We start from the raw sequence: 25,992 nt of genomic DNA on the forward strand, positions 1-25,992 counted from the left end.
GAACTTTTCTAGTGAGAGTTTGACAGTGTTCGCCTTAAGAAGTGTGGTTAACATTTCGATTGATTTTCAGTATAAATTATAATTCATTTTTCAACAGAACTCTAGAATAATTGAGTAATTCAGTTTAAAATGAATTAGACTTAACTTCGCAACCGATCTTGACAACATGTCGATTAAAAATAACGCTTCCATCATTGTCACTCTCGTCAACAACTTTCAGAATCTGACTATCATCCTCGACACATCTCCAATCTGTGACTCCATACGTCCAAGGTACGAAAACAAAAAACCTGCCACGATATGCGCACATACTCCAATTAATCGAATTGTCTTTTGTGGCTGATTTTATCTACAATTTCTATTAACAAAATGATATTCATTAATGATAAAAATTCCAATCAATGTTTTATGGTGGTATATTTGAAGCATATATATATTTCAAATTGGACTCCACAACAGGGCCATTTAACCCCCTTCGTAGCTTTACTCCTTTGGTATTCAGTATAGAATGGAAAACACTCTCACATGGACACTTTAGACCCTTAATCGATATATAATCAAATATCTTTATTAGTCATAGATTTAACAAACAATTTAGCGAAAAACATACATGTATATACTTAGATACATTTCAATGTATTATGAGTAATCTCCCTCATGAGACATTCTTGATGTTGACGAGAATATACACGTTAAAAGAACAATATAAAAAAAAACTGTAGAGTAGCATTTAGAATGTCTTTAAAAAGACTAGAAATGAGCAAACGTATAAAAACCACCGTGAATTAACGCCACCGGATACAGGTACCACGGAAGCGAAAATAAGATCGGCATAACTATCACTGTTTAGTATTATGATAAAATAGATGATAGCCTATATCAATTCTTTGGTATGAATATTGAAAATATTTAGATTTAGATGCTTTTCAAGTTCATGTCTGTATCTTTGTTAATTTCGTCAGAATCATCGTCCTTGTCTTGTCGAGTTGCAATAAATAACGCCACCATATGGAGAAGAAATGCGCAAGCGCGACAGCCGACGTCAATGGCAACTAACCGATAGCGCATGTTTACAATGTCATATAGGCCACACGCGCCTCGCACTCCGCACGTGGACTTCCAAATAAGGCAAACACTGTCGTAAATTTTTCCAAAAGCGATGGGAGTAGGAATAAATACTGAAACAGAAAACAAAAAATAACTCAAATGAAGTAATGACGCCTAATTCGAAAATAAGAGTTAACACGTGTACTACACAATAAGGATGTGCACTTGTTTTTTAATTATTTTCTAAATAATGGTTTTGGATGTCGTTATTCAGCTCCGAAATTCGGGTTTGAAGTGACATCGAACAAACCAACAAGAGAGCAGAAGCTAATTAATGAAATAAAACACGTGTAATGAGTGATGCACGATGATAAATGCAAGCTATGCAAATAGCTGATTTTATGCTGTAGCACATTTTCGTTTGTGATTTTATTCTGTTTGGGTTATGTCCCTTTATGGGGTCTTTGTATCCTGTCGAGGTCCCCAGAACATACAGCACTTGAAAGTCGCTGATTGGCTGTTTTCTTTTCTTCATCTTATCTTATCTTATAATTGTTATCAACAGAAATATTTTGAAAAGCTCATCATATGATGACAAATTATATTCCACATCAATATAAGACCAAAATACAAATTCTATGACAATTTACATCCTTAGGTGGATATTTAACAGAATCACGCCACACAGCAAATAAGTATTGTTTGCTGCCCCACATGCACAAAAAGAGGTAATCAAGTTTTCAATTCATATTTTGGTGTTATTTTATCGAATTAGAAATACGACAAAGCTTATATATCGGTCTAACTTCTTAATTATGATAATGGTATATAAGAAACACTCATGACAGACCACGAAATAAAAAAAATGGATTTGGCAAATAGATACATTATAGTTATGAGACTAATCCTTACCTAGTAAGGCAACTGCTGCCGATAAAATACCTAACGCCAGGGCTCGACTTTCTTCCGGCACCGACCTAAAACAATGCATAAACAGCTTAATACATTACTATATTATGTTACGGCTTTATATGCATACACGCTAATTCGTCGTTCTTGAAAGATCAATTTGTTTTTCTCTGGCCAATTCATTTACATTCGTTTGAAAAATTAAATTAAACATAACACAATCTACAGATACGTTTGAGTTTTCGCAAGAAAAGTCACTTTGGTCATTTCATGGAAAACCATTGCCTGTTATTCTCAGACTATTCAATTGACTGATAACAACTTTGGCCATAAAATTTGATAAAATGAAAAAAAAGTGGTTTCTTGAACTTACAAGTTCTATATGGTTTAATATTATAGTGTTATACGCCGATCTAAAAACATGAACAACAAAACAATAACTTCTATTGATAAAGTAATAAACCCACCAATATGGACTATTCTCGTTCTGCTGAGTATTAATGAAGACAGCACGAATTTCTGTGGTATTGTTGTCAGGTCAACTATTCAGACTGTACTGGCTGGTCTCGGGCCACCACTGCGACAACGCGACAAGCTGTTTTTGTTTGTAATGTAGCCGCTCAGGCAACACGACAATGCGATATGGCCAAAATTAGTCAGTTTAGTGCTACTTACCTTAAAAATACCAGATATATTGGCATAATGGACATCGTGGCAGCTAGTGTGGAAACCATGGAAACGGCGACATATGGAATAAGGAAGGCACATCCGGTGTCACAGATCCCGGGTCTTGCCTTTCGGTCGCCCGACACAAACTTACAGTCACTGTACAGCTAACGGAAAATAAACACAATATGACGAAATAATAACTAAAGATTGGGGCAAATGCTATTTGATATTGACAAACCTTGTATGCGGCAAGGCAAAAGACAACAACACAACCATCGTCAACACCAACATGAGTTGAAGGAGCCCTTCCGAAAGCTGAGTGGGATATCACAAGCCGTGCTATTTTCAAGAAGGGCTTGGATCCACATCAAATCGCGGTAGCAGATTAGTCTCAGGAGAAATACTCCTTAACGAGCGATATCTAACCGCAGCAAATCTTCGCTAGCCAAGACTTCTGATTACGTGCGTGGAATGAAATGAAATCCGAAGCCTTGGCTAACGAAGGTTACTAAACCAGCATCCGAAGATTGCGGCTACCTCCAGCTCTTAAACAGCAAGACTGCAGGACATTCAGATCAACATTTTAGGAGTAACCAAATTGCTAAGAAACCTGGATATAACGCCAAACACAATCCTAAAGACATGTGCAGACAAAACATTCCAGTTTTCATCACGCACGGGCACCCTACAAAAGGATTGGTTGTCTGAAAATATATCCAGAGTGGTCAGTAAAGCAGACCGATCTCCCTCACCTGCGTGTCCTGAAAACTGTTGTACTAAAATAACTGCCGATACCTCTTTTACCACCTGGAGAGGAACTGGATTCCAAAAAGCCTTAATATAGTTCCAGGGTTGGAGAAGGTACAGATTTTTGAACGTGCTCAAAAACTACTAGTTTTATAGGATAGGATAGGTAGGCCAATTTTAGAACAATGGTATCACAAAGGGAACGCCGGTACTACGTCTGTATATTCACTATGATGTTGGCTATGGTAAGGGTGTTGCCCCGTCTTGTACTTTTTGACTAGGTGTGATTAACCTGAAATTTTCTGTTTAATATGAAATCAAAGGGCCAAAGGCCCTGAGAAACGTCAAGGTCTGAGGTCATATTATAAGAAATTTAAAATTGGATTTTATAGTCACACAGTTACATTTGTATCAGATGAAATGTCTTCATCTGGTCCTGGTATTCCTGTTCTATATATATTCAAGAAAACATGTATAACATATATATCAGCTGACAACTTTACAATAGCTGAGTATAGTTCTTTCCTCATTTCTTTAATGCTTGTGGAAAATTATTGATATACTCCTGAATCAGTAAAGCTGCTTGTAAACTTTGAAAACAAGAATCAACTGAACGACAAATCGGTCTATTAACAGAACATGTTGTTCAAGTAACTACAACTAAAGATAAAATCCAAGATGTACACAGCCGAAGTTTTTTTTAATTTTATTTATACTATAAGTTATTAATAAGGCCTATCAAACATCTATTTTATGACCCGTAGTAACACATTTTCACTCCGATAGAAAACTGCGGTCGCGTTGTCCGACGAGACATATCTAGTTTTGACACAAACGCCAGTACATCATGATCAGTCACGGATCATAATCATTAGATTTTTTTCAAACAACAACAAATAATAACCTTATTTAATAAAATCCTCACGAAAAACGGCAATGTAGTTTGTTACAACTTGCCCTCAATTCCTGGTCATATTTCTTGCGTATTCTAGCGACATACAAATGAATATGAAACTGCGAACGGTCGTTGGTTTAGTTACAGTAGACATAACCGCCATTTGGCTGACTAGTGATGAGTCACGTGACAGCTGAAGTTATCTCGTGGAATGCTCGGGTGCATTTTACTATGTAAATAGGATTGGTTTTAAGCTATCAAATGTTCCTGCATATGAACTCAGGATGAACAGATGTGGATAGTTTCTCTGTGAATGCATGTAAATTTCCACGACGATCAAACTGATTGTTCTACTTTCGTTTTCAAACCAGTATCGAGACAGAACTACGTAATCCTACGCCAACAAAATTGCATATACTGACGAGGGAAAGGTTAATATTTATACTCTAAAATAGTCTAGAACACCTAACATTCACATTTCATTTTAAATAATTGCAGTAAACACGGTTTACATCACTTAAATTGTGTCAATAATTGTTATCAAAATAGGATCTATATTAGGCTGCGGATGTATATCATTTGTATGACAGAAAAGAGGAATAGTTAGCCGGAACAGATCTGTCAGTAACAACATTTTCCCACCACGCCTATAACGGCAGGTGCCAAAGGCACCCTGACGTTAATAAAGTGTAAAAGAGGATATGACTAATCAATACTACATCGGGTGCTGACGGCAGTCCGTCACCGACTACTAGGGCGGTAGGAGTGTCTGGCGGTTATGGTTGCTGGAATCAGTGTATAGAGGTACTGGACAGGGATTAGTAACTGTACTGGGAAGGGATGGGCTGTACTGTGTCTACCTGAGGAGACAAATCAAGTGTTACCTCCTACATACTTACCTGGGAACAAATTAAAACCTAATACACACCAGTATTTTACAATCGTGTTAACAAATGTCCCCTAAGCCCCGATTGATCTTCCTGGTATGCTTGTCCTGGTGCGAATGTAGGTTGATACAGTGTACTAGCACTGCACTTGCATCAACATTTGCAAAAACTCCTTTGAATGAGCACTACTGCTGTAGCAATTGCATTCCATCATATAGGTTCTTTCTTTGGTAGGATTGCACCCTCTGATCGTAGGTCCCTGTTTTGATAGGATTGTACCCGCTGTTATGATAATCTTTGCTGATAGAAGTTATGCTTTTAATTCATTAGAGATGTCCTAAGAGATGGGAGGGAGGAGAGAGATGATTAAGGAAAGGGGTGACAGAGGAAGGAGAGGCTGTGAGAGAGGTGAGTGGGAGAGGATGTGAAAGAACGAAAGGAGAGGTAGAGGGTGAGTTAATGAGAGAGGGTGAGGAAGTGAGAAAGTAAGAGGAAGTGAGCGAGTATGTGGGAGAGAGAGAGAAAGAGGACGATAGAGGGAGAGGTAGTGAGAAACGGAGAGGCATATGACAAGGTAATGCTAGTGGGAGAGGTAGTGAGAGAAGGAAAGGTAGTGAGAGACGGGGATGTAGTGAGGGAGTATGTGTGAGATAGAGAGGTTATGAGAGGGAGAGGTAGTGAGAAAGTATGTGCGAGAGGTAGAGAGATAGAGAGAGGGAGGGACGTTGGAAATAGCAAGATGAATTCTGAATGAATAATTAATTAAAACCGACCAAACAGTTGAAACCCGGATATCAGTAAAGAGGCTATGACGAAGCTAACAACCAGTTCCGGGTGGGCCTGATCATCTCAGCTGGCGCACCTTTGGAGGCCGTCGAGGAAGCGCCGAAACGACTGGTGAAGGAAGAAACAAACTTATGATGGAGTTGTTTGCATCCAGCAACACCACAGATGTATACAAGATAAGGACTTACGACAGAGACTTTAAGTTTATAGCTTACATTTTCGGTGACATTTTGGCAGCCAGCGTGACAAGGTGTGGTGAAAGATTGTCCGTCCGACCCGCACACTGCCTGGTATGGTACGTTATCACAGTGACAGCTCTCTACGGCCGACGGACTAAAACAGGATGTTCATGCTTATCATACAGGTACGTAAAGGTGCGAAATACATGTAACAACCGCATAATTAAGCCATGTGCCGGGATTTGCACATGCACATTTGTTGCCACACATCTAAATTCACTCACGTACATGTATGTAAATGCTTATTGTTGTGGATTTATGTAAACCTGTACATCCCATCAGACTATGCCAAGCTGATTGTGAATTGTCCAATATTGAATCGTTCCACTAGAGTTTAAATATATCATACAAGACATTTTGTACAAACTTTTGGGAAATCAAGTTAAAAAACAAGAACCATGCTCTTCCAAAAGAAATGTTATTTTCAAGATATATGATTTTTCTTATAGAACCCTAACCTTAATTAGGGATCAGTTGGGTTTTCAAAGGAAGCGACAACCTAGTTAAATCAGCGTCGAATTATTTTGAACAAGAACATGATATCGAAACAATATATATTAGGGAACTTTTGTGTATATATATATAATAGCCACAAAAACTGCATTTGACACCCTCACGCGATATAATTCCGATTACGCGATACATTTCAGATCACGAGATACAGTTCCATTTCACAATTCATTTTTATCAAGCCATTCAATGTTTGAATGTACATTGAAAAAAATATTTCATGACAAACCTTTCACCCAGAAAATATACATGTATTTATTTATTTATTTGTTTGTTTATCTTTTACAATTTGAATACAATTGTCATACTTACACTAGATTCTTGTTTACTCCCCCGATAGGTGGATTTTCACATCCAAAAATGAACTCGAGGCTAGATAGAGATGTTGTTATGAAACTGAGGATGACAACCATCTTCAGGCACTTCCGTCTATTCATGCGCATGCGTGATGTCAAATATCCGCCTAAACATACTCCGATTATTCCCGTCCCTAACTTTTCAACTCCTGGAAACAAAAAGCATGTTGTAATTTTGACATGTGTAATAAAGATTAGAAATATGAATGCAAAACATAAATGACTCCTATATGCAACATTGCGGCCACTGATGAAAGGGCAAATGTGACCTTTTAACTATCAGAATAATGACAAAATGTTTGAGATAAATTAGACCTGAAAAAATATTGACCTGAAATGGACTTGAACATGAAGTCAATTTCACATGAAGAAATTATCAGGTCAATATTAGGTCAATTTTAGGTCAAATTCAGGTCAATATCAGGTCACATTCAGGTTAATATCAGGTCACATTCAGGTCAATTTATTGAAATGAATTGACTATTCTGCTCTTTCCAAGTCAATTTGACCTGAAATTAAACTAAATTTCATCTGAACCCATTTTGCCTGTGTATATTCAAGTGAAGAGCATCGGTGCTATGCTATCATATAGGAAATAAATACCCAAAATTGTTGAGGGATTCTCAAGATATGTCTTTGATTCGGAACAGGACGAGACGGAAGGATATGGGAAACACTTTATCCTCCTTCTTGAAATGGCGAGGGCATAACAATGTTAATCTTACAACAAAAATGCAACTTAAACTTAACCTATGATAAGGCATCATTTTATCCTGGAGAGGTCGACTCTTGGTTTTACTGAGGTGAGTTTATCAAAACCTTTTACGACAAACAGATGATATGCTGCATCAAGAGTTATGTCAAGACTATGTAAGAAAAGACTACGTCTATCAATTTAAAACAAAGACAACATGGCTAATCACTGATCCTAGACAGGTGCATAAACACTTTCAGGGGCGTAGCTTTCTATACGCGGGTACGCAAGTGCGAAAACACATAATTTTAACAACAACAACAACAACAAAATTCCTAAAGCTTAGAATGTCATTGTTTTTGTTTTTGTTGTTGTATTTTTTGTTTTAGAATACCGAGTAATTGGAAAGAAAACACGTAGGCTTAATATGAAAATGAAGAAAGCGGCAAGTAATGGCCAAAAGATAGAAAATGTTTTAAAACACTCTCACATTTTAACAAAATGGTCGTCATTCACTAGGCCCGGATTTGTCGAAATTCAAATATTATTCGATTTTGTTGAAAATTGGTGTTTAGTGGTTTTGAGGGATGGCGAAAACAGTGGTACGACTGCGGGGTCATTTGGGGAACTGCAGTAAATGTTTCCCATTACAATTAGTAATTGTTCTTTATTTTATTATACCAGAAAATTGGCACTAGAACACATTAAAGTGCCTCGAAAGGCCTATAAAAATCAAATTTTCTTCTGGAGGAGACCTCCAGACCCCCTAGCGGTAAGGGGGCATATCCCCCTCCATTAACCCCATCAACCAATCAACCAACACTCCCATACCCCCACCCCAACCCCCCTCACCTTCGGCACCACATCTGCGTACACATCAAAACAGGTCTAGCTACGCGACTGACGTTTACCACCGTGAGATCAGTATATTCTAAGATCTGAACGCGAAATGTTTCTGATGTAAAAAAAAACCCACGAGATTCCTGGACTAATAGATCATTTCTCTTACTTTCTCTTTTTTTTTAAATTTTTTTTTTAAACTTGTTCAAAGGATATATATATATATATTATGCTATTAATCATGTCGCGATTTCTAATCAAATGATTAAACATACTACCCATTAAATGTGTATGAAATATATTACAGTCGTTAATAAAATCCAAACCAGAGCTAACAATCAGCATGTCCATGTTATATGTCCTTTATCTATGGGTTGATACCCCCTCCAGCTTTTAATCATGAAGAAATACAATTATCAAAATTTGAATATAGTATGTATGCTTAGAACTGATAAATGTGTGCTGCTGCTGTATAAAGCCAGCCCTACGGACAACATCAATTATTTTCACTATACCCACCTACTAGTATTACATGATCAAAATTCATAATACCTGAATATCGGATAAATGATAGATAGCATATTGTGACATGCAATTTGACGTTCTGATCTGGGTGTGAAGTAACTGCATGCTTTTATATCATAATATGATATCGTATAAAAACTGGGTATCACTAAATGTTTCACTGTATATTTCTGATTATCCACTAGCTGATGAAAGAGGTCTACATATGGTTTACAGTGTAAATTTATTTTTTTTCTTGTTTCTTTTTTCGTTTTTTGTAGGTGAGTGTTAAATAACAGTATTAAGATTTAAGTATATGCTGTGCTATGTTTAGTTTCCCTTAGTTTATTATTGATCAAGCCGTTTTTTGCTTCTTTTTTGCTTTTGTCGTTGCAACATTACTTCTGTATTACGTATATATTTATACATGTGTATGATATTGTGTATAGTGTCTCTCCACCTCAGTACAAGTTTATTTGATTATAAAATGTCTTTCATGTATGTCATGTATCCCATAGTGTTCCATCATTTGGACACAGGCTGATGACTTGTCTACAATATGTAATAAAACTGTGGATACATGTCATGCATGAGAGTAACATATACATTACATCCAAATTGTATCCTGATATACTCTATGTAATTCTAACTACTATTGTGAACAATATATTTTTAACTTAATACTAATCATTCTTCTACTGATGTGTAATGATATTGAACTAAATCCCGGACCTCTGCGCAATCTTAAACTTTCTCATCTTAATGTTAGATCCATAAGAAACAAATTAGACATTATAGACCATGAACTCTCTGAAAATGATATACTATGTCTTACAGAAACACATCTTAACCCATCTATACCAGATTGTGACCTTGCTTTGGACAGTTTTACTCACGATTTTTTTCGAAGAGATAGGCAAATAGGAAATGGTGGTGGAATTATTATACAATGTATATACAAAAAATACAGTTGTTAGTAAGCGTAGGCGAGATTTAGAACATAATGATATCGAACTCATTTGGCTAGAAGTAACGGTTGATAACCATAAACTACTCCTAGGTTGCATTTATAGACCAGAATCCACTATCGAATACTGGCGAAAGTTAGACGATATATTTGATAAAGTTTTTGATGATGATGTTACGGATGTTATTATAACTGGCGATATAAATGTAGACATGCTATCCCTTCAGCAACACTCTCATCTGGCTCTCTTACTTACAAAATATAACCTAACCAGTTTAATCAACGAACCGACTAGAATTACTCCCACTTCTGCTACTTCTATAGACGTTATTCTCCCTAATAACAACAACTTGGTAAATAATACATCTGTTCTTAGTCCGGTTTGCAGTAATCATTGTCTTATCAACTTTGGCATATCATACTCAGTATACAAACGAACTGCATATAAGAAAACAATTTTTGATCATGATGGCGCCGACATCGATTTGATTAATACTAATATTAGTGATATTGACTGGATTTCTACTTCTCAGAACAATGATGTTAACGACGTCAGTAATAGTCTTGTTGAATCAATAAATAAACAAATTGAAGATCATGTACCGCATAGGACAGTAATAATTCGACCAAATGATAAACCTTGGTTTTCTAATACCATTAGACTGAAAATAAGACAAAGAAATCGTACCCATAAAAAAGCTGTAAATTCTAACTCTCCTGCTCATTGGGAAAGGTATAGGTTAATTCGCAATGAAACAATCGATCTCATTAGAGAAACTAAAAAACAATATCTTGCTAAACTTGAATCCTCTCTGAATAACGATACACTACCTCCAGATAAATGGTGGAAAATAGCTAGATCTTTGTTAAAAACTGATAATAAACAAACCTGCATTCCTCCTCTAAATGATAGAGGCACTCTACTTCAACACCCATTCGATAAAGCAGAATGTTTGAATACTTACTTTTCTACTATCTCTACATCGTCAAATGATCTTGATCCTCTTCCTCCCCCTCCTGAATCCCCTTTCCGAATTGACAACATTGTATTCACCCAACAGGACATCAAAGATCAACTCTATACATTAAAAGAGAAAAAGCCCGCTGGCCCTGATGGAGTAGTCCCAAAATTGATAAAACTATTAGCTCCTTCTCTCATACTTCCTCTTACTCTTCTTTGTAATAAAACCATGGAAACTGGCTCTATCCCATTATCTTGGAAATCTGCAAACATCAATGCCATATACAAAGGCAAAGGTGATGCAAATGAAACTTCAAATTATCGTCCTATTTCCGTAACTTCTTGTTTTAGTAAAATAATCGAAAAAGTAATTTTTAAATACCTATATAGCTACTTAAGTGAACATGAAATTATTTCTAAACATCAGTCAGGTTTTATACCGGGCGATTCAACGGTGAATCAACTTTTATCGATATATCATACAATTATGGATTCCCTAGATAAAGGAAAGGAAGTTCGCACGGTTTTCTGTGACATAAGTAAAGCCTTTGATAGAGTGTGGCATAAAGGGTTAATATATAAACTAGGTTCCTATGGTAATACAGGTAAATTATTAGAGTGGTTTAAGAATTATTTGTCTGATAGAAAACAACGCGTTTTTACTGAGGGTATATTTTCAACTTTTAAATCCGTAAACGCTGGAGTCCCACAGGGATCAGTTTCGGGTCCATTTTTATTTCTTTTATACATTAATGATATAACTTCTACCGTTTCTAGCGATATTAAACTGTTTGCTGATGATACTTCATTATGTGAAATTATTGAAAATAACCAAGTTGAAATAGCCAGAAAACTTTCTAAAAAATTAACGAATATAAGTACATGGGGAACGAAATGGGACATAAAATTCAACCCTACAAAAACAGTATCTATGATATTTACTAGGAAAAGAGATGTCATTCATCCTGATATTTATTTTAATAATAACCCAGTTCAGCGTCTCTCTACTCATAAACACTTAGGTGTAATTCTTTCTGAAGACGGGAAATGGCTACATCATATCAATTATATGTATGAAAAAGCGTTTAAACGAGTTAATATTTTAAAATCATTGAAACACCGGGTTGCTAAGAAAACTCTTTTAAATATATATAAAACGTATATAATGCCTATTTTGGAGTATGCAGATGTGTTATGGGACAACTGCACTGAACAATCAAAAACATTACTAGAATCTGTTCATTTAGAAGCTGCGAGAATTATAACAGGATTGCGCAGAGGTACCTCTCATCACAAGCTATATAAAGAACTTAGTTGGGAATCTCTCTCTGACAGACGCCAAAAACATAAATTAATATTGATGTTTAAAATAATACATGATATGGCCCCACAACATCTTAAAGAAACTATTGAACCATTTTTATATCACCAGGAAGACGAACGATATCCGTTAAGGACGACTAGATATTTCAATACCCCTATTTGTAGATCAGTAAGCTATTATAGTAGTTATTTTCCTTGTACATTTAGAGATTTCAACTCGTTCGTTCTCAATTTCGACTTATCTAACGTGAACTCTCTTGCACAATTCAAATCTCTCCTTTTTAATAATACAGATAAAAACTCCGAAACTACAAAAACCTTTCTGAACGATGGCAGTCGAACTATTAATATAATTATGTGTCAGCTAAGAAATAAGGCCAGTAACTTGAACGCTGACTTATTTCTTGATCATTTGAGAGATTCCCCACTTTGTTCTTGTGACCGCGGCGAAGAAACAGCGGAACATTACTTCTTAAAATGCTCTGAATTCAACAATCACAGACTAAAACTTAGAAATAATCTCAATAACCCAGTTTTTACTCATAACCATTTTAACATTAGAACACTACTCCATGGATGTCATATCTGCGAAGAAGAAACCAACATATTTTTATTAAAGTTTATATCAGAATATATTACAGATACTCATCGATTTGAATACATATTATATTAAAGTGTCGAACTATTGTTAGTGGGGTCGGAGATACACTGTACATATGACTTATATGCTTGTTAATATTGTGTACTATATGCTTGTAACATACCGAAGTTGTATGGAGAAGGCTTATATAGGCTTTGCCTGACGCCTAATCCTTTTGCCTTGTTGCAATAAAATTTGTTGAAATTGAAATTTCTCTTACCATATTCTTCAAGGATAAACTTGAATATATATCTTTTTATGTTCTGGAGTTATAACACAAAAATGGAGTATACTCTAAATCAAACGCGAAGTGGCTTATGACGAGAGTACACTTGGTTTTTTGGAATTAATCTATATCCTGCAAAAATTCACTTTTTAGATGGACTCTTTTGTCTTACACATCATTATTCTGCTCCATCTGCCAATCAAAAGCGACGTTATAGACGTCATTTTTCACGCTATGGACTGATAACATAATTTCTAGGCCAATGAAGATGCTTGTTACAAACAAGATTATCCATAATTAAAGTTACACCAATTCCACACAAATAGTTGGCGTGACGCAACCAGATTGTCCTTGTGACGTCTCCTTTACCTAAGCTACATACGATTTCGCCTCTGTGATGCACTTACCTAATATCATATTAGCCTTCCAAGTTGGGATGTTGAACTGATTTTCCAAGTATTTCGGGCCAAAAATGGTATTCCCCATCGCACCGAACATCAGACACAATATGGCTGCCAGACATATGTCAAACACGGCACATCGTAAAACATTGTAAATTCCTCTCGGTATGGCTGTAAGAAAAGATAAGACTTATGTCCTTTGAAATCATGCCCTGGGTTGGAGTTGTTAGGTCTTTTATGAGGTAATACAATGAATCGAGAGCAAGTACGACCGCACCATCTCGGTAAATTCCGTCAAAGATCGGTTCTGGCAAATATGTTGTTTGCGCTACGCTTATAACTTATTACAAAGACCATAAATAGACAGTTTTTCCCCATATAAGAATATAATCAACTATGAGATGTTTGACTATTTTGATGGTCTGTTATGAATATTCATTTAAAAGGTAGTCGAACCTCGTTATCTCAATCAAAGGACCATGTAAAAAATCGAGATATCCCGAGTCTTCAAATAATCAGATTTAAAAATAACCATGTTTGTATATAAACTATTTTAATGTTTTGTTTTTCGTTTGATTGGACATCAATGTGACAGGTTTAAACAGCCAGTACCAAAAATAAATATTTGATTTGACATTTTAGATTAGTGCATTAAGGTTAATCTACTTAGAAAAATACAAATATACCCACACTTTATCATGTCACAAAATGACTCCTTGTTTGTGTTTCCATTGCTATCCTGTCTGCTGTCATTACCACTTGGAGCTGAAGATAATCTTCGCGGAAAAGTTGCTAGTGGTATGGCTGCTAGAAGTGATAAGGTTCCGAAAAGAAGGAAACCAAGCCACCATGCTCCTATCCATCGGGAGTCCTCTGGTGTCATTGTTGTGTCTTTATGTTAATGTGAGAATACTTACATAAAAAAGACTGAATATACAGTTTAAGGCTGTGCAAGGTTTAGCATAAATAGTATTCTATTGCCATAATGTTTTACAACATTTGATCAAATAAACAAACTATATTGTTGTTTGGAAAACAAGCTGAACGCTTATATTGATTCCTCTCCCAAAGAAATTTGATTTAGCCGGGATTATCGGTCTATAAATGTCCAAAATAAACATAAATATTCAATATGTACCGAGTTCAATTCTCAATCGTAAATATTGCTGATTTTAGTGGAATTTTCTCACAAATTCCCACGCCTTCCAAAAAGGTTGCATATGGCTTACATATATTCTTTGCAAGTAATTTATGTAATTTATTTTTTGTTAGTCTGAAACGAAAACAAATGACACAAAACCTTACCTTTCAAGTCCACGGGCAGTTTTCCAAACACTTCCTCCAAGCATCAGTGCAATGAAAGGCCCCATTAATCCCATGGCCGTTGTAACTCCTAAAAAGTTATTAGTGAAAATACAACTGTGATATACGCTTAATGAAGTAAGCTAAAGTGATAATAGCATTGCCTTATATTTAAACATGATAAAACACAAAAATGCGCTTGTATTCTCATCTAGTTTGTTCAATCTTCAGCCGTGAGGGCTCAGATTGTGTCCCTATGTATGTTTATTACCGATGGTTTTGGATAGTATGCAAGTAACCTCCCTTAAGTTGTTCAACGAATTGGCCTCAGACCACAATTATACTTCTGGGTCGTTGTACTACAAATGTAGCACATATGAAAATTTCAAAAGTGTTGCTTAATATTTTTCCTGACTTAGCTGTAACAGATATGTGCATAATTTTAGCATAGATTTATAGAGCAATATTTATTCTAGCGATAGAATTTTGTTTTGACACCATTTCCATGTTTGTTTGTGTGGCAGGACACAGAGAGTTATACAGCTTGAGCAGTAATATTTGGTAATTTTCCGGATTTCCCCACAATATAGTGGTGTTGTTGAAAAATAATACAATATGTCCGGCAAAATTCAAATCCTTCAATATGAGGCTCACAACTTATCAATCAGCCCTCGTAACACCCGAAAAGTCGGACGTGAGGTGTGAGCTTCGATTCATTTTGAAATTAACTTCAACCCGACTAAAATATCAGATGCACAAAAACTTCAGTAACGTATCTTGGTTTAGAATCCTGAAATACCAATGCATGTTATTCTTTTATCGTGTAACAATGACTTAAAGATTAGAAAGTAGATCAAAAGAGGTCATGATAGCCGACGATGCATCGACTGTGGGACAGACGTACAAGTGTAGTCGTTATATATTTTAGAGCGGTATGCAAGGGACAATCTGATTGGTGGACTGCTCTGTAAACAATACCAACTATAATTGTCGACCAATCAGTAGTATAACCTACTTCCGTTCCATATTCGATTTATCATTTCATCTTTAAGAGTTACTTACACCACACCTTGTAAATATAGCAGCCTAGGCATAGGAGTATAGGGCGCCGTTTTACTATTTATTCCCATTTGGTGATATCACCTATTCAATCAGTGATATCACCCATTCGAATAGGTGATATCACCAATTCATTTTTCAAATAAGTGATATCACCTGTTCGAATAGGTGATATCACTTATTTGAAAAGGTGATATCACTCAATGAAACAAATAGGTGATATCATGATCACCTATTCGTTTCATTAAGTGATATCACTTATTCGAATAGGTGATATCACTTAAGATTTTTTTAAAGTGATATCACCTATTCGAAAAGGTGATATCACCTATTCGTTTCATTAAGTGATATCACCTATTTGAATAGGTGATACCACTCATTTGAATAGGTGATATCACTCATTTGAATAGGTGATATCACCAAATGGGAATAAATAGTAAAACGGTGCCCCATATAGGAGTTCCTATTTTTTGCTATAAATATTAGCCAGTAGCTGACGCCTTCGGCTTAATCAAATTAAAATATAGATGTTCATTCTCATTACGTTACATGAACATCTAACGACATCGCATAAGGGGTCACGTCAGGATGACCTTTGTTACAACAATATTACACTTTCAGGTCGAATTGACAATTTCTCGATGCCATCGATCTCACCGATTCGTCACATCATGCATCTGAAGCTAACCATTTCGGTACAGCATGTTTAGCTGTAGCTTCGTTGGACGAAATGCCTTGGAACAGATTAACAGATTATGCAAACCATGCACTCTAGCCATGCTATTTCGGACATACGAAATTCACTTTCAAGATTCTGTAAGTAGTAATGTGATTGGTTAATACAAAAGTTCATCCTGACGTGGCCCCTTACTGTATGTGATGTTGTTAGATGTTCATGTGACGTAGTGAGAACGACCATCTAGATGTTTATTAGATTGCCTGTGGTTAAAAATAGATGTGTTATGATACGTCTTTGATTTCGTTCGTGATAAGGAAACCTGAAACATATTTAGCTTCAAGTGGGTCTGTAGCTTCACGTGGGTCTGTGTCGATACGTGTGTTATCATTTTACAGTATCAATTTGGTATTTAAGCTGTTTATTGATACACATTTCAATACAGTTTACTCATATACATTCGACCATCCATAAAGAATGGCACAATGCCATTGAAATTACTCATCTCTTTAAAGTTCCAGTTAGCGTCAAGGGAGCCTACGTTCCCCAATTTAACGACATGAGGGGTGCCAATAAGGGTCCGCTGGTGGCTATCACCGATAAGTTTTATTTTCTATATACAAAAACCTTGAGGTTAGGTAGTAATGATATGACAAGTCAAGTAATGATGGGTAAAGTGATTTTGATGCATTGGTATGTTGAAAATAAAACCAACTGAAAAAATAACCCATAGTCAAAACGTAGGTCACAGTGACCCAATTTATAAATGCCAATTATATCAAATATATTTTATATTTCGTGTCTTTATACACACAATAATACTTCTCTGGGCGATAGATTTCAAACTCTTTAAAATAAAGTCACGAAACTAAACGAGTAGTATACCTATATCATTGTGCAGTGCAATGTAACTAGGTAATTTCCCATTGCCCTAAAGGTCAGAGGTAAAAAAAATTCTTTCAAACATTCAAAGGTGTATGTCAATGTGCCCAGATTGGCACCCCTCCATTCTATGAAGCATTTTGAGGATTTATGTTGTCTATAACCGTATCGGCTATTGATATACCATACAGGTAAATTGAGGTAATATAAGGAGTTTTCAGAAAAAAATACTGTATTCAACTATCAAATCAGATTAAACGATTTACAAAATATGTTCCTGTAAAGTGGGCCTAATGGAGAGCTGTGTATATACGTACGACCTGTGTTGTTTCTGAACAAATTATTTACATCTATGTCGTATAGTGTACTTGGTAATGCAATCAATCTGTCGAACTGTGGCGGTTCTAAAGTTTTGAAGTTTATAAGCTTATCACTTATAGTGACACTGTGGTAACACTCGCCTTTCACCTAGGCGGCCGGGGTTCGATTCCCCGATCGGACGTGAAAAGGTAGGGTGTCCTATTTGGATTGAGATACCATTAAGATACTGTTGGAATATTGTTGGTATATTATAAAAACCTTCTTATCAAACCCCTCTTTACTCAACCATTCCCCATTCCAAATTTAGAAAAATGTTGTCAACTATACAGGAGCATATTTAAACAAACGACTAAGGTCAAAAGAATATACACCGAAGATAACATCGTCAGAACTGTTGCATTTCTGATCGACATCCTTCTTGAGTTTGGTGACCAGTGCCCAGTTGTTCAAAAGATGATTAGCTTAATCACTTGATTAGTGAATATCTAATTTCTCCTTTACTTCAAAACCTGAGTGTGTGCATGTCTTCAAATAGGCAGGTAGGAAGAGAATGACAAGTATTACCGTTTCATGACATTTTGTTAAGTTCACTTTACCAGAAATGTTGAAATCAGGATTATAAAATTGTTGTTAAACTGTGATTAGCCTAATCACCCTTTGAACAACCGGGCCCAGATCTTCCTTAGCTATGTGGATAGCCATTAGAACTGCGCCCCTCTGTTAGGCGACTTGTTTTTGTTTTCATACAAGGTTGATTATATAGAAGAGGGTATCAGAACAGGTAACAGAGAAAAAGTCCTTCAAATTCCTGTACGATATGTTATCTTTAAATAACAAATTCATAGACCATGTCGATCGGATTTACCCTGTAGAACTCAAGGACACTCCAGAATTTCCAACATCTTTACTTACAACGTAAGAGAGGCGGCCTACATCTAAATTATGATACGCGTGATGATTTCCATTTTCCAATGGTTAATTTTCCATTTCTAGACAGTAACATCCCTGCTTACCTTACCCACGGTGTTTACATGTCCCAATCGATTTGATTTTCATGAACTTATTCCCATTATCACTATTTCAGTTTTGGTTGAGATAATTTAGAAACATTCTATGTCCTTGTACGATATGAACTCAGACGTGTTCGAAGTTTGTAGATATCCCTTGTGGTTCCGTTGTCACTATCCTAACTCTCGTTTTATGTAACTTAACCTGGATCCGACAACATTTCAGCAGCCTGTGTTACACTTACCTAAATACAGTCCTGTTTTCCCCTTCTCTGTGTTGTTATCGATATAAAGTGTCCCTAGAGGAGACCGAGGGGATTTCCCAACTCCCTGTATCCCAAGACAGATTCCCAAGTACACGACCACCCACTTTATACTCTCAGCATTTTTTGTTTCCTCCGAGCTGCATGGTTCGGTTGGCACATTTCCTTCTACTCGGCACAAAGCGATGACAGAACTGTCCTCAGACGAATTCGCGTTGTTGTTACTTTTAGGTGTTAAACTGAAGCCAGAGACAAACTGAGGCAGACTACACATTAGTCCAGATACCCCGTAAAGTAGCACTGCCATAGACAGAAGGTGTGGAATATGGAATCTGTTAAAGAAAATGAAATGAAAATGAAATTGACATATTTTCTTTATATGAAACTCTGATGTAATTGGGAATTTTTTTCAATAGAATTACCTGTTTTCATATGATATACATGTATATATATAGTATTTATATACCCCCCCCCCCCCCCACCCCCCACCCCACCCGAATGATGATGATGGTGGTGGTGGTAGTGGTGGTGGTGATGATGATGATGATGATGATGATGATGATGATGATGATGATGATAACGACGACGACGACGACGACGACGACGATGATGATGATGATGACTGTCAATTATGATGAGTATTGAGATGAAATATGACGTTTGACAAAATAATGCTGATGGTGAACTTTTTTTGAATGTATGTTTTAAACTCTGGAATATACATACCTTGGTCCAAAGTGACCAAACAGAAGAACAGTCAGTAAAAATCCAAAATCATTACAACTGAGGATGATCCCGCTCTCTCCGCTACTGAGACCAAATTGCCGCTCAAGCGTAGTAATCTGTGATGACATATACAGTGATAAGGCGCTGGTTACCAAGGACGAACACCCGTATGATAGTGTAAAAGTCACCATATTTCTGGCGCATCGAAACCTTCTCTTTTCTTCATTAACCATATCGGATTCTGGTTCCGGAACTTCGTTTCCGAGTTTCGTTTCTGATTTAGTTGCATTTCCTGTCTCTGTAGTACTTCCTGTTCCTGTAGTGTTTTGCTCTTCGTCTCTGAAGAAATGTAATAATAAATGTATAATCTGTAATCTTTTTATATTACTTTAAATATATATTCATTGCAGTGAAACATAAAATGTATTGGTATTTATAAATTTGCATTTAAGTATTAGGCAATCTTGTATCAAAATGTATTCACTATTTCCTAAATCAAAAACGTATAATATACATTAAAAGCTTCACGTTTTGATGTAAAATACCTATTTATCATTTGAAGTAGTAGTTCTAAGTATTATTTCGTAACGGTGACGATTATCTGATGTCATCATATGCATTTTCCTAGATGGAGAGTAACCTGGGATAGGTACCAATCGAACAAGGTCACATTTTCCCCGCTTTGGCTTATCGATCTTTTGATTTCTACGTAAAGTCTCTTTCTTTCTTTCTATTGTTGATTTTGTGGGTTTATCTTTTATTGTATTTTCCTTTGTTTCTTTTATTGTCTCTTTTTTGCGATGGCCGAAAAGAGCCTGGCAAAATGAAATGAAAAAACTGTACCACTTTTTTCAATGGTACAGTTTTTTCATATCTTTTTGTACCATAGAAAAGTGTACCATGGTACAAAAAGATGTGAAGATTCAAATCATGTTGTACTATATGTGTTACAGAAAGATTATAAACTACTTAGGAAAAAACACAGCTTACATTCACATGTTTATGTACCAATAGCCGGTATCCGCCGGCAAAATGATGTGAAAGGTTTTGTACCGCGTTACACATTTTTCATTTCTTTTTGTACCATTTTTGGTACAAAAAGATATGAAAAAAGTGTACCAAGAAAAAAACGTTACAGTTTTTTCATATCTTTTTGTACCATCCGTGGTACAAAAAGATGTGAAAAAACTGTACCATCAGAACATCGGAATGTCGTTATCTAACACCATGACCAGGGCTGACCCCGAATAGCAAAGGTTTGATAACACCGTCACAACAAGCCGCAAAGTTTATTAATCATTTCTGAGGACACAAATCGAGTCGAAGCTTTAGTGTAAGTATTGGGGTGTACCTTAGGGGCTAAAAATTATTAAATTAAACTTGTATAATGTCGTCATTTCTATTTTAGAGATAAACAATTGAACGATTGAAAAAACATTACAGCATTTCTCTAATAGTCTTACAAAATATATATATTCCTCGATGTCTTCAGTAAAACCAACTATATTTTACGAGTGGGGCTAATATTTCGATATTTGCGCATTCGTGAAAAATATCAAAATATTAGTCACATGAGTGAAATACATTTGGTATTATTGAAGATGCTGTTAGATATGCTGTTTATTATATTTTCATAGCAAAATATACCGGATCATCTTTTAACTTTTTCCATTGTAGTTTGTATGAAGGGTTTTGATTAAATATCACTTTTATAGAATGATTACTTTTCGATATTTCACTGCTAAAAGCGTAATAACGAAACCCATCGGTGTCTATAGTTTCTTTTACTCGAGAAGTTTTTATTACGTAATAAATTGATGGTCCCATTTCCCCAAAACGGACCCCATCGGTATCTTTAGTTTCTTTTACTCGAGAAGTTGAGGAAGATTGGATACATTGACAATGTAAGTACAAATAATTCGTCACTGGAAAAATTATTAAAGACGTTATTTTTAAAATGAAAAGTAATTTAGAAGTTAAAATAGACAACTGATCATTTTGCAGGCCCAACATCAATATTCATGACGATTGGATCATCCAGTAGCCAGACATTCCGGATACTAATTGGCAGGCTATGTGATGACAGCTTTATCTGGGAGTCATTTGTCAAACTCAGTAACCCTTATGTCTGGCCGTTTCATATGTTTCTGAACCATGGCTGTTTTCGGCCGCTTTTTGGTACAAAAAGATACAAAAGCGACTGACTCATTTCAACTCCGATTTCACATCTTTCTGTACCATACAATAGCACAAAAAGATGTGAAAAAAATGTACCATGAAAAAAAGTGTTACAGTTTTTTCATTTCATTTTGCCAGGCTCTTGTCGGCCATCGTACTTTTTGTTAGTAAATTTGTATAGAACTTTTTGTTTTGAGAAGCTCGCTGACACTATATATTCCTATACTGAAGTATTTACCTTCAGGTTAGAAAGTATGGTTTATGTAAGAATTTTCGTTAAACAGCCTATTAATGTTTATATTGGGACCGCGGTGGCCAAGTGGTTAAGGTGTCCCGACACTTTATCACTAGCCCTCCACCTCTGGGTTGCGAGTTCGAAACCCACGTGGGGCAGTCGCCTGGTATAATGACCTATAGCTATAGTACCCGTAGGTCGGGGTTTTTTCCCTCCGGGTACTCAGGCTTTCCTCCACCTCGAAAACCAGGCACGTCCTCAAATGCCCCTTACTGTTAATAGGACGTTAAACAAAATAAACCAAACCAAATATTCGACGATTCGATAACTAGTACTGTATGTTCATGTCACCTTCATCAGACAGGGCAGCATGTGTACACAGATGTGTAAAACGTGTACAAGCTGTCTTCGAAATTCGGAGACCGATGTCGAATTCGCCATTTCATTGGCTTTGTAAGGAGTTCCAGTATGTGTCGAGTGTCGATGTGTCTTGCGTCACGGTGCACTGACGTCATTATCAATACCACATGTACAGGTGTACACACATTTACTACTCTACCTGTATTTTACGATATCAGAGCATATACTATGGTCTGATTTATCCTCCAGTCGATGAATAACATAGCTTGGTATTAATGACTAAACACGCTGTTATTCAATATCTATACAAATGCTCCGGTCAAAGCCTCGCTGTCCTTCAAATACGAGACCTCATCGCACATTATATACCATCGTGATCAATCATCAATTCCGTGTGTTATGTCTGTGTTGACAAACAAGACATTACTATGCATAGCAAGCAATCATACAGGTAAGGTAATGTTCCCCTTCTAATATAGTTACCGGTGGTGGGGACATCGGCGGAGATAGCGCTGCTCGATCTTGCTGTGTGAATAATGCTGACTTTAATTTACATTGTCACGAAAACAAATTCTGACATGTCCCCTTTTTATTGTAGTGTCAAGTTTGTTTGTTCGTTTGTTTATTACTATTTTGTTTATTTCATTTTTATTGCTTTTTTTTTTTGCATACTAACGTTTTCGTAAAGCTGATGATTTTTCACTTGTATTTCTTATTGTTATGCTTATGTTTATACTTATATATACTTATATCTATAATACATTACAAAATGAAACTTGCAAGGACAATAAAATAAAAACAAATTACAAAATTTAAACAAAGCAGGATATTTCTGTAAATTGTTTATATCTCAATAATGTGCTCCCTCATAGGATCAAATAAATAAATCATCGCCCAGCATATATTTGCTATATAAAATAGTACTATGTAATATAACATATACAGTAACGATGAATAATTATCTGTAGCCCTCGCTATAATGTCAGAATTTATCATATCATACAGGTATAGAGTCACTCTTCACCATATACATCTGTGAGATCACATGACATCAATACCTCATATCATCACTGAGATATGTAGATATAACGTTTCGCCTGATAATGTCTTCTGCTAAAAATAGAAATAGTGTCAACGTGCTGAAATATGTTCGACCGATCAAATTATTTCGTTTTATTTAAAATGCCTGGCTTGTCGTTATTTTCATTTTTTCTAACATAACTTTTAATAACAACCAGCAATTTATGTATCTATTTATTCATTTATTTATTTTTGTTTTGTTTTGTTTTTTGTTTTTGTCTTTTTAAGGACAAATCATAAGAAATCATATTATGTAGAAAATGCAGACTTAGTTGAAAGGAATCAATGGGTTTATGAACTTAACCTGGACAATATTTACCTCGGCCTTCGTCCTCGGTGAACTATACAATATTCCATTGTATAGTCAACATATACCATTATATCGTCACTATATATCATTATACAGTCACAATACATGTATACCATTGTATAGTCAACATATACCATTATATCGTCACAATATATCATTATACAGTCACAATATTCCATTGTATAGTCAACATATATCGTTATATCGTCACAATATATCATTATACAGTCACAATATAGCATTATATCGTCACTATATATCATTATACAGTCACAACATACGTTGTATAGTCAACATATACCGTTGTATCGTCACCAATGACAGACAGACAGACAGACAGACAGACAGACAGACAATGAATACCACACAATATGATTATTTCTGACAATATGCGCTCTTTATACTGTGTTCCTTGTGGGGCATTTACAGTCAGTCCCCTACACCTTATATTAACAAGCATTCTAAAAATAGAAATGAACGGAAGTCGCACCACTGAAGTCACGTGTGATTGTGTATAACAGATGTTGGAAAGGTGTTAGTTCAGAATGGCAAACTGTTTAAATTCCTTACTCTTTTGTTCGTAAAGAAGTCATCAGTGATGCCAGGAGCCAAATGCGTAGGAATTCAATGAATTTCATAATATCAGATTTTGGATAATTCAGAAAGAATATTTATTAATAATGTGTGTCTATTCTCCGTCGATGTTTGTATTTATGATTAAACATGTAGCTAGGCTAACTTCTGGGACAATATTATTTCTTTGCTTGTTTTGTATTGTTTAACGTCCTATCGACATCTTAAATCATTTAAGGACGACATCCCGTGTGCGAGATGCAGGCGTCTAGCGTATGTGTGTGTGGGTGTTTTGGAGGCTGGGGTATGTTCGTGTCTCCTTGTCATAGCGCGGAATTGATGTCGACTTTATAGTGCTATCTCACTGAAACATACTGCCGAAGACAACCAGCAGGACACCTCACCCGGTAGCATTCTACCGAGAACATGTGAACCATTCGTCCCACTCTCAAAATCATGAGCATTAAAAGCCTCCTGGTTATATCTTACCACTAAGAAATCTCTTAGGACTTTATAAAGACACATATTAGTAGCAAATTTTAAGTACAGTACATATTGTTTAATTAGTATGTATCTGCATCACAACAGAATGAAAATTCAGAGGAGAAGGGACATAGACGGACTGCCTGAATGATATAACTGTTTTTAGCTTTAATTATATTCCTAGCTGTACAGAACTAAAACTCGGGCAGCAAATATCAGCTTAATAAAGTATGAACATTTATGCGATATTATTATGTACAATTGTTAATAGGCGCTAACAAAAACAATACCTTTGTACTTATCATTTCATATTACAACTTCCGGTGTGTTAATTATGGTATAGCTATGGTCGCAACAGTAAATCATATGTATAATAAGTCTGTCAGCAAATTGAATGTAGAAGTATACAAGTAAGTGTTTTAAATGCATACAGACAAATATAACGAATACAAACTAATATTGTATACCTATAGAGACTTACCTATTGTCCATAGTGCAGGTGTCCTTATTAAATTCACCGCAGGTAGATCTTGTTGAACCAAGAAACACAATGTCTCTCGTCAAGCCACAAGTCAATGTACTACATCATGGCGGCGTTAAGTGTATGTGGCACAGGTAGAAACGTCACTCAGGTGAAGTATGTGTGACTGCTACATCATGTTTGTGGGCAGTAATAACAGTCAGTTGTGAGGTTATGTTGATACATTTACACATCAAAAAACGTTGTTAGTCATACTTTACATATGCTGTAAACGTAGATATTTTAGCGGTTAACTTATTTTAGCGGTAACAATATTTTATGCCTCTAACACTGAAAGCAACCCGTCAAAATATGAGAGCATTTTCTGTATTTCTGCGGCAAGTACTGTGTGCTAATTTGTTTCAATTCGGCTATGGTCTAAAATTGCGTTACACGAAGAAATACACGTTTTTCAA

At 35.9% G+C, this 25,992-nt stretch overlaps 1 protein-coding gene across 1 annotated transcript; it reads right to left on the reverse strand.

Moving 5' to 3' along the window:
- Positions 1-400: 400 nt before the first annotated feature.
- Positions 401-25,711, reverse strand: LOC117316750 (solute carrier organic anion transporter family member 2B1-like). Its single transcript, XM_033871512.1, is given in 12 exon segments — positions 401-1,178; positions 1,960-2,024; positions 2,632-2,789; positions 6,156-6,273; positions 7,002-7,194; positions 13,608-13,772; positions 14,292-14,492; positions 14,907-14,934; positions 14,936-14,994; positions 19,094-19,443; positions 19,838-20,176; positions 25,538-25,711. Coding segments are annotated over 12 exon segments (1,950 nt in total). The 5' UTR covers positions 25,549-25,711; the 3' UTR covers positions 401-915.
- Positions 25,712-25,992: the final 281 nt, after the last annotated feature.

The sequence above is a fragment of the Pecten maximus genome, chromosome 18 (genome assembly GCF_902652985.1).
Source record: "Pecten maximus chromosome 18, xPecMax1.1, whole genome shotgun sequence".
Lineage (NCBI taxonomy): Eukaryota > Metazoa > Mollusca > Bivalvia > Pectinida > Pectinidae > Pecten > Pecten maximus.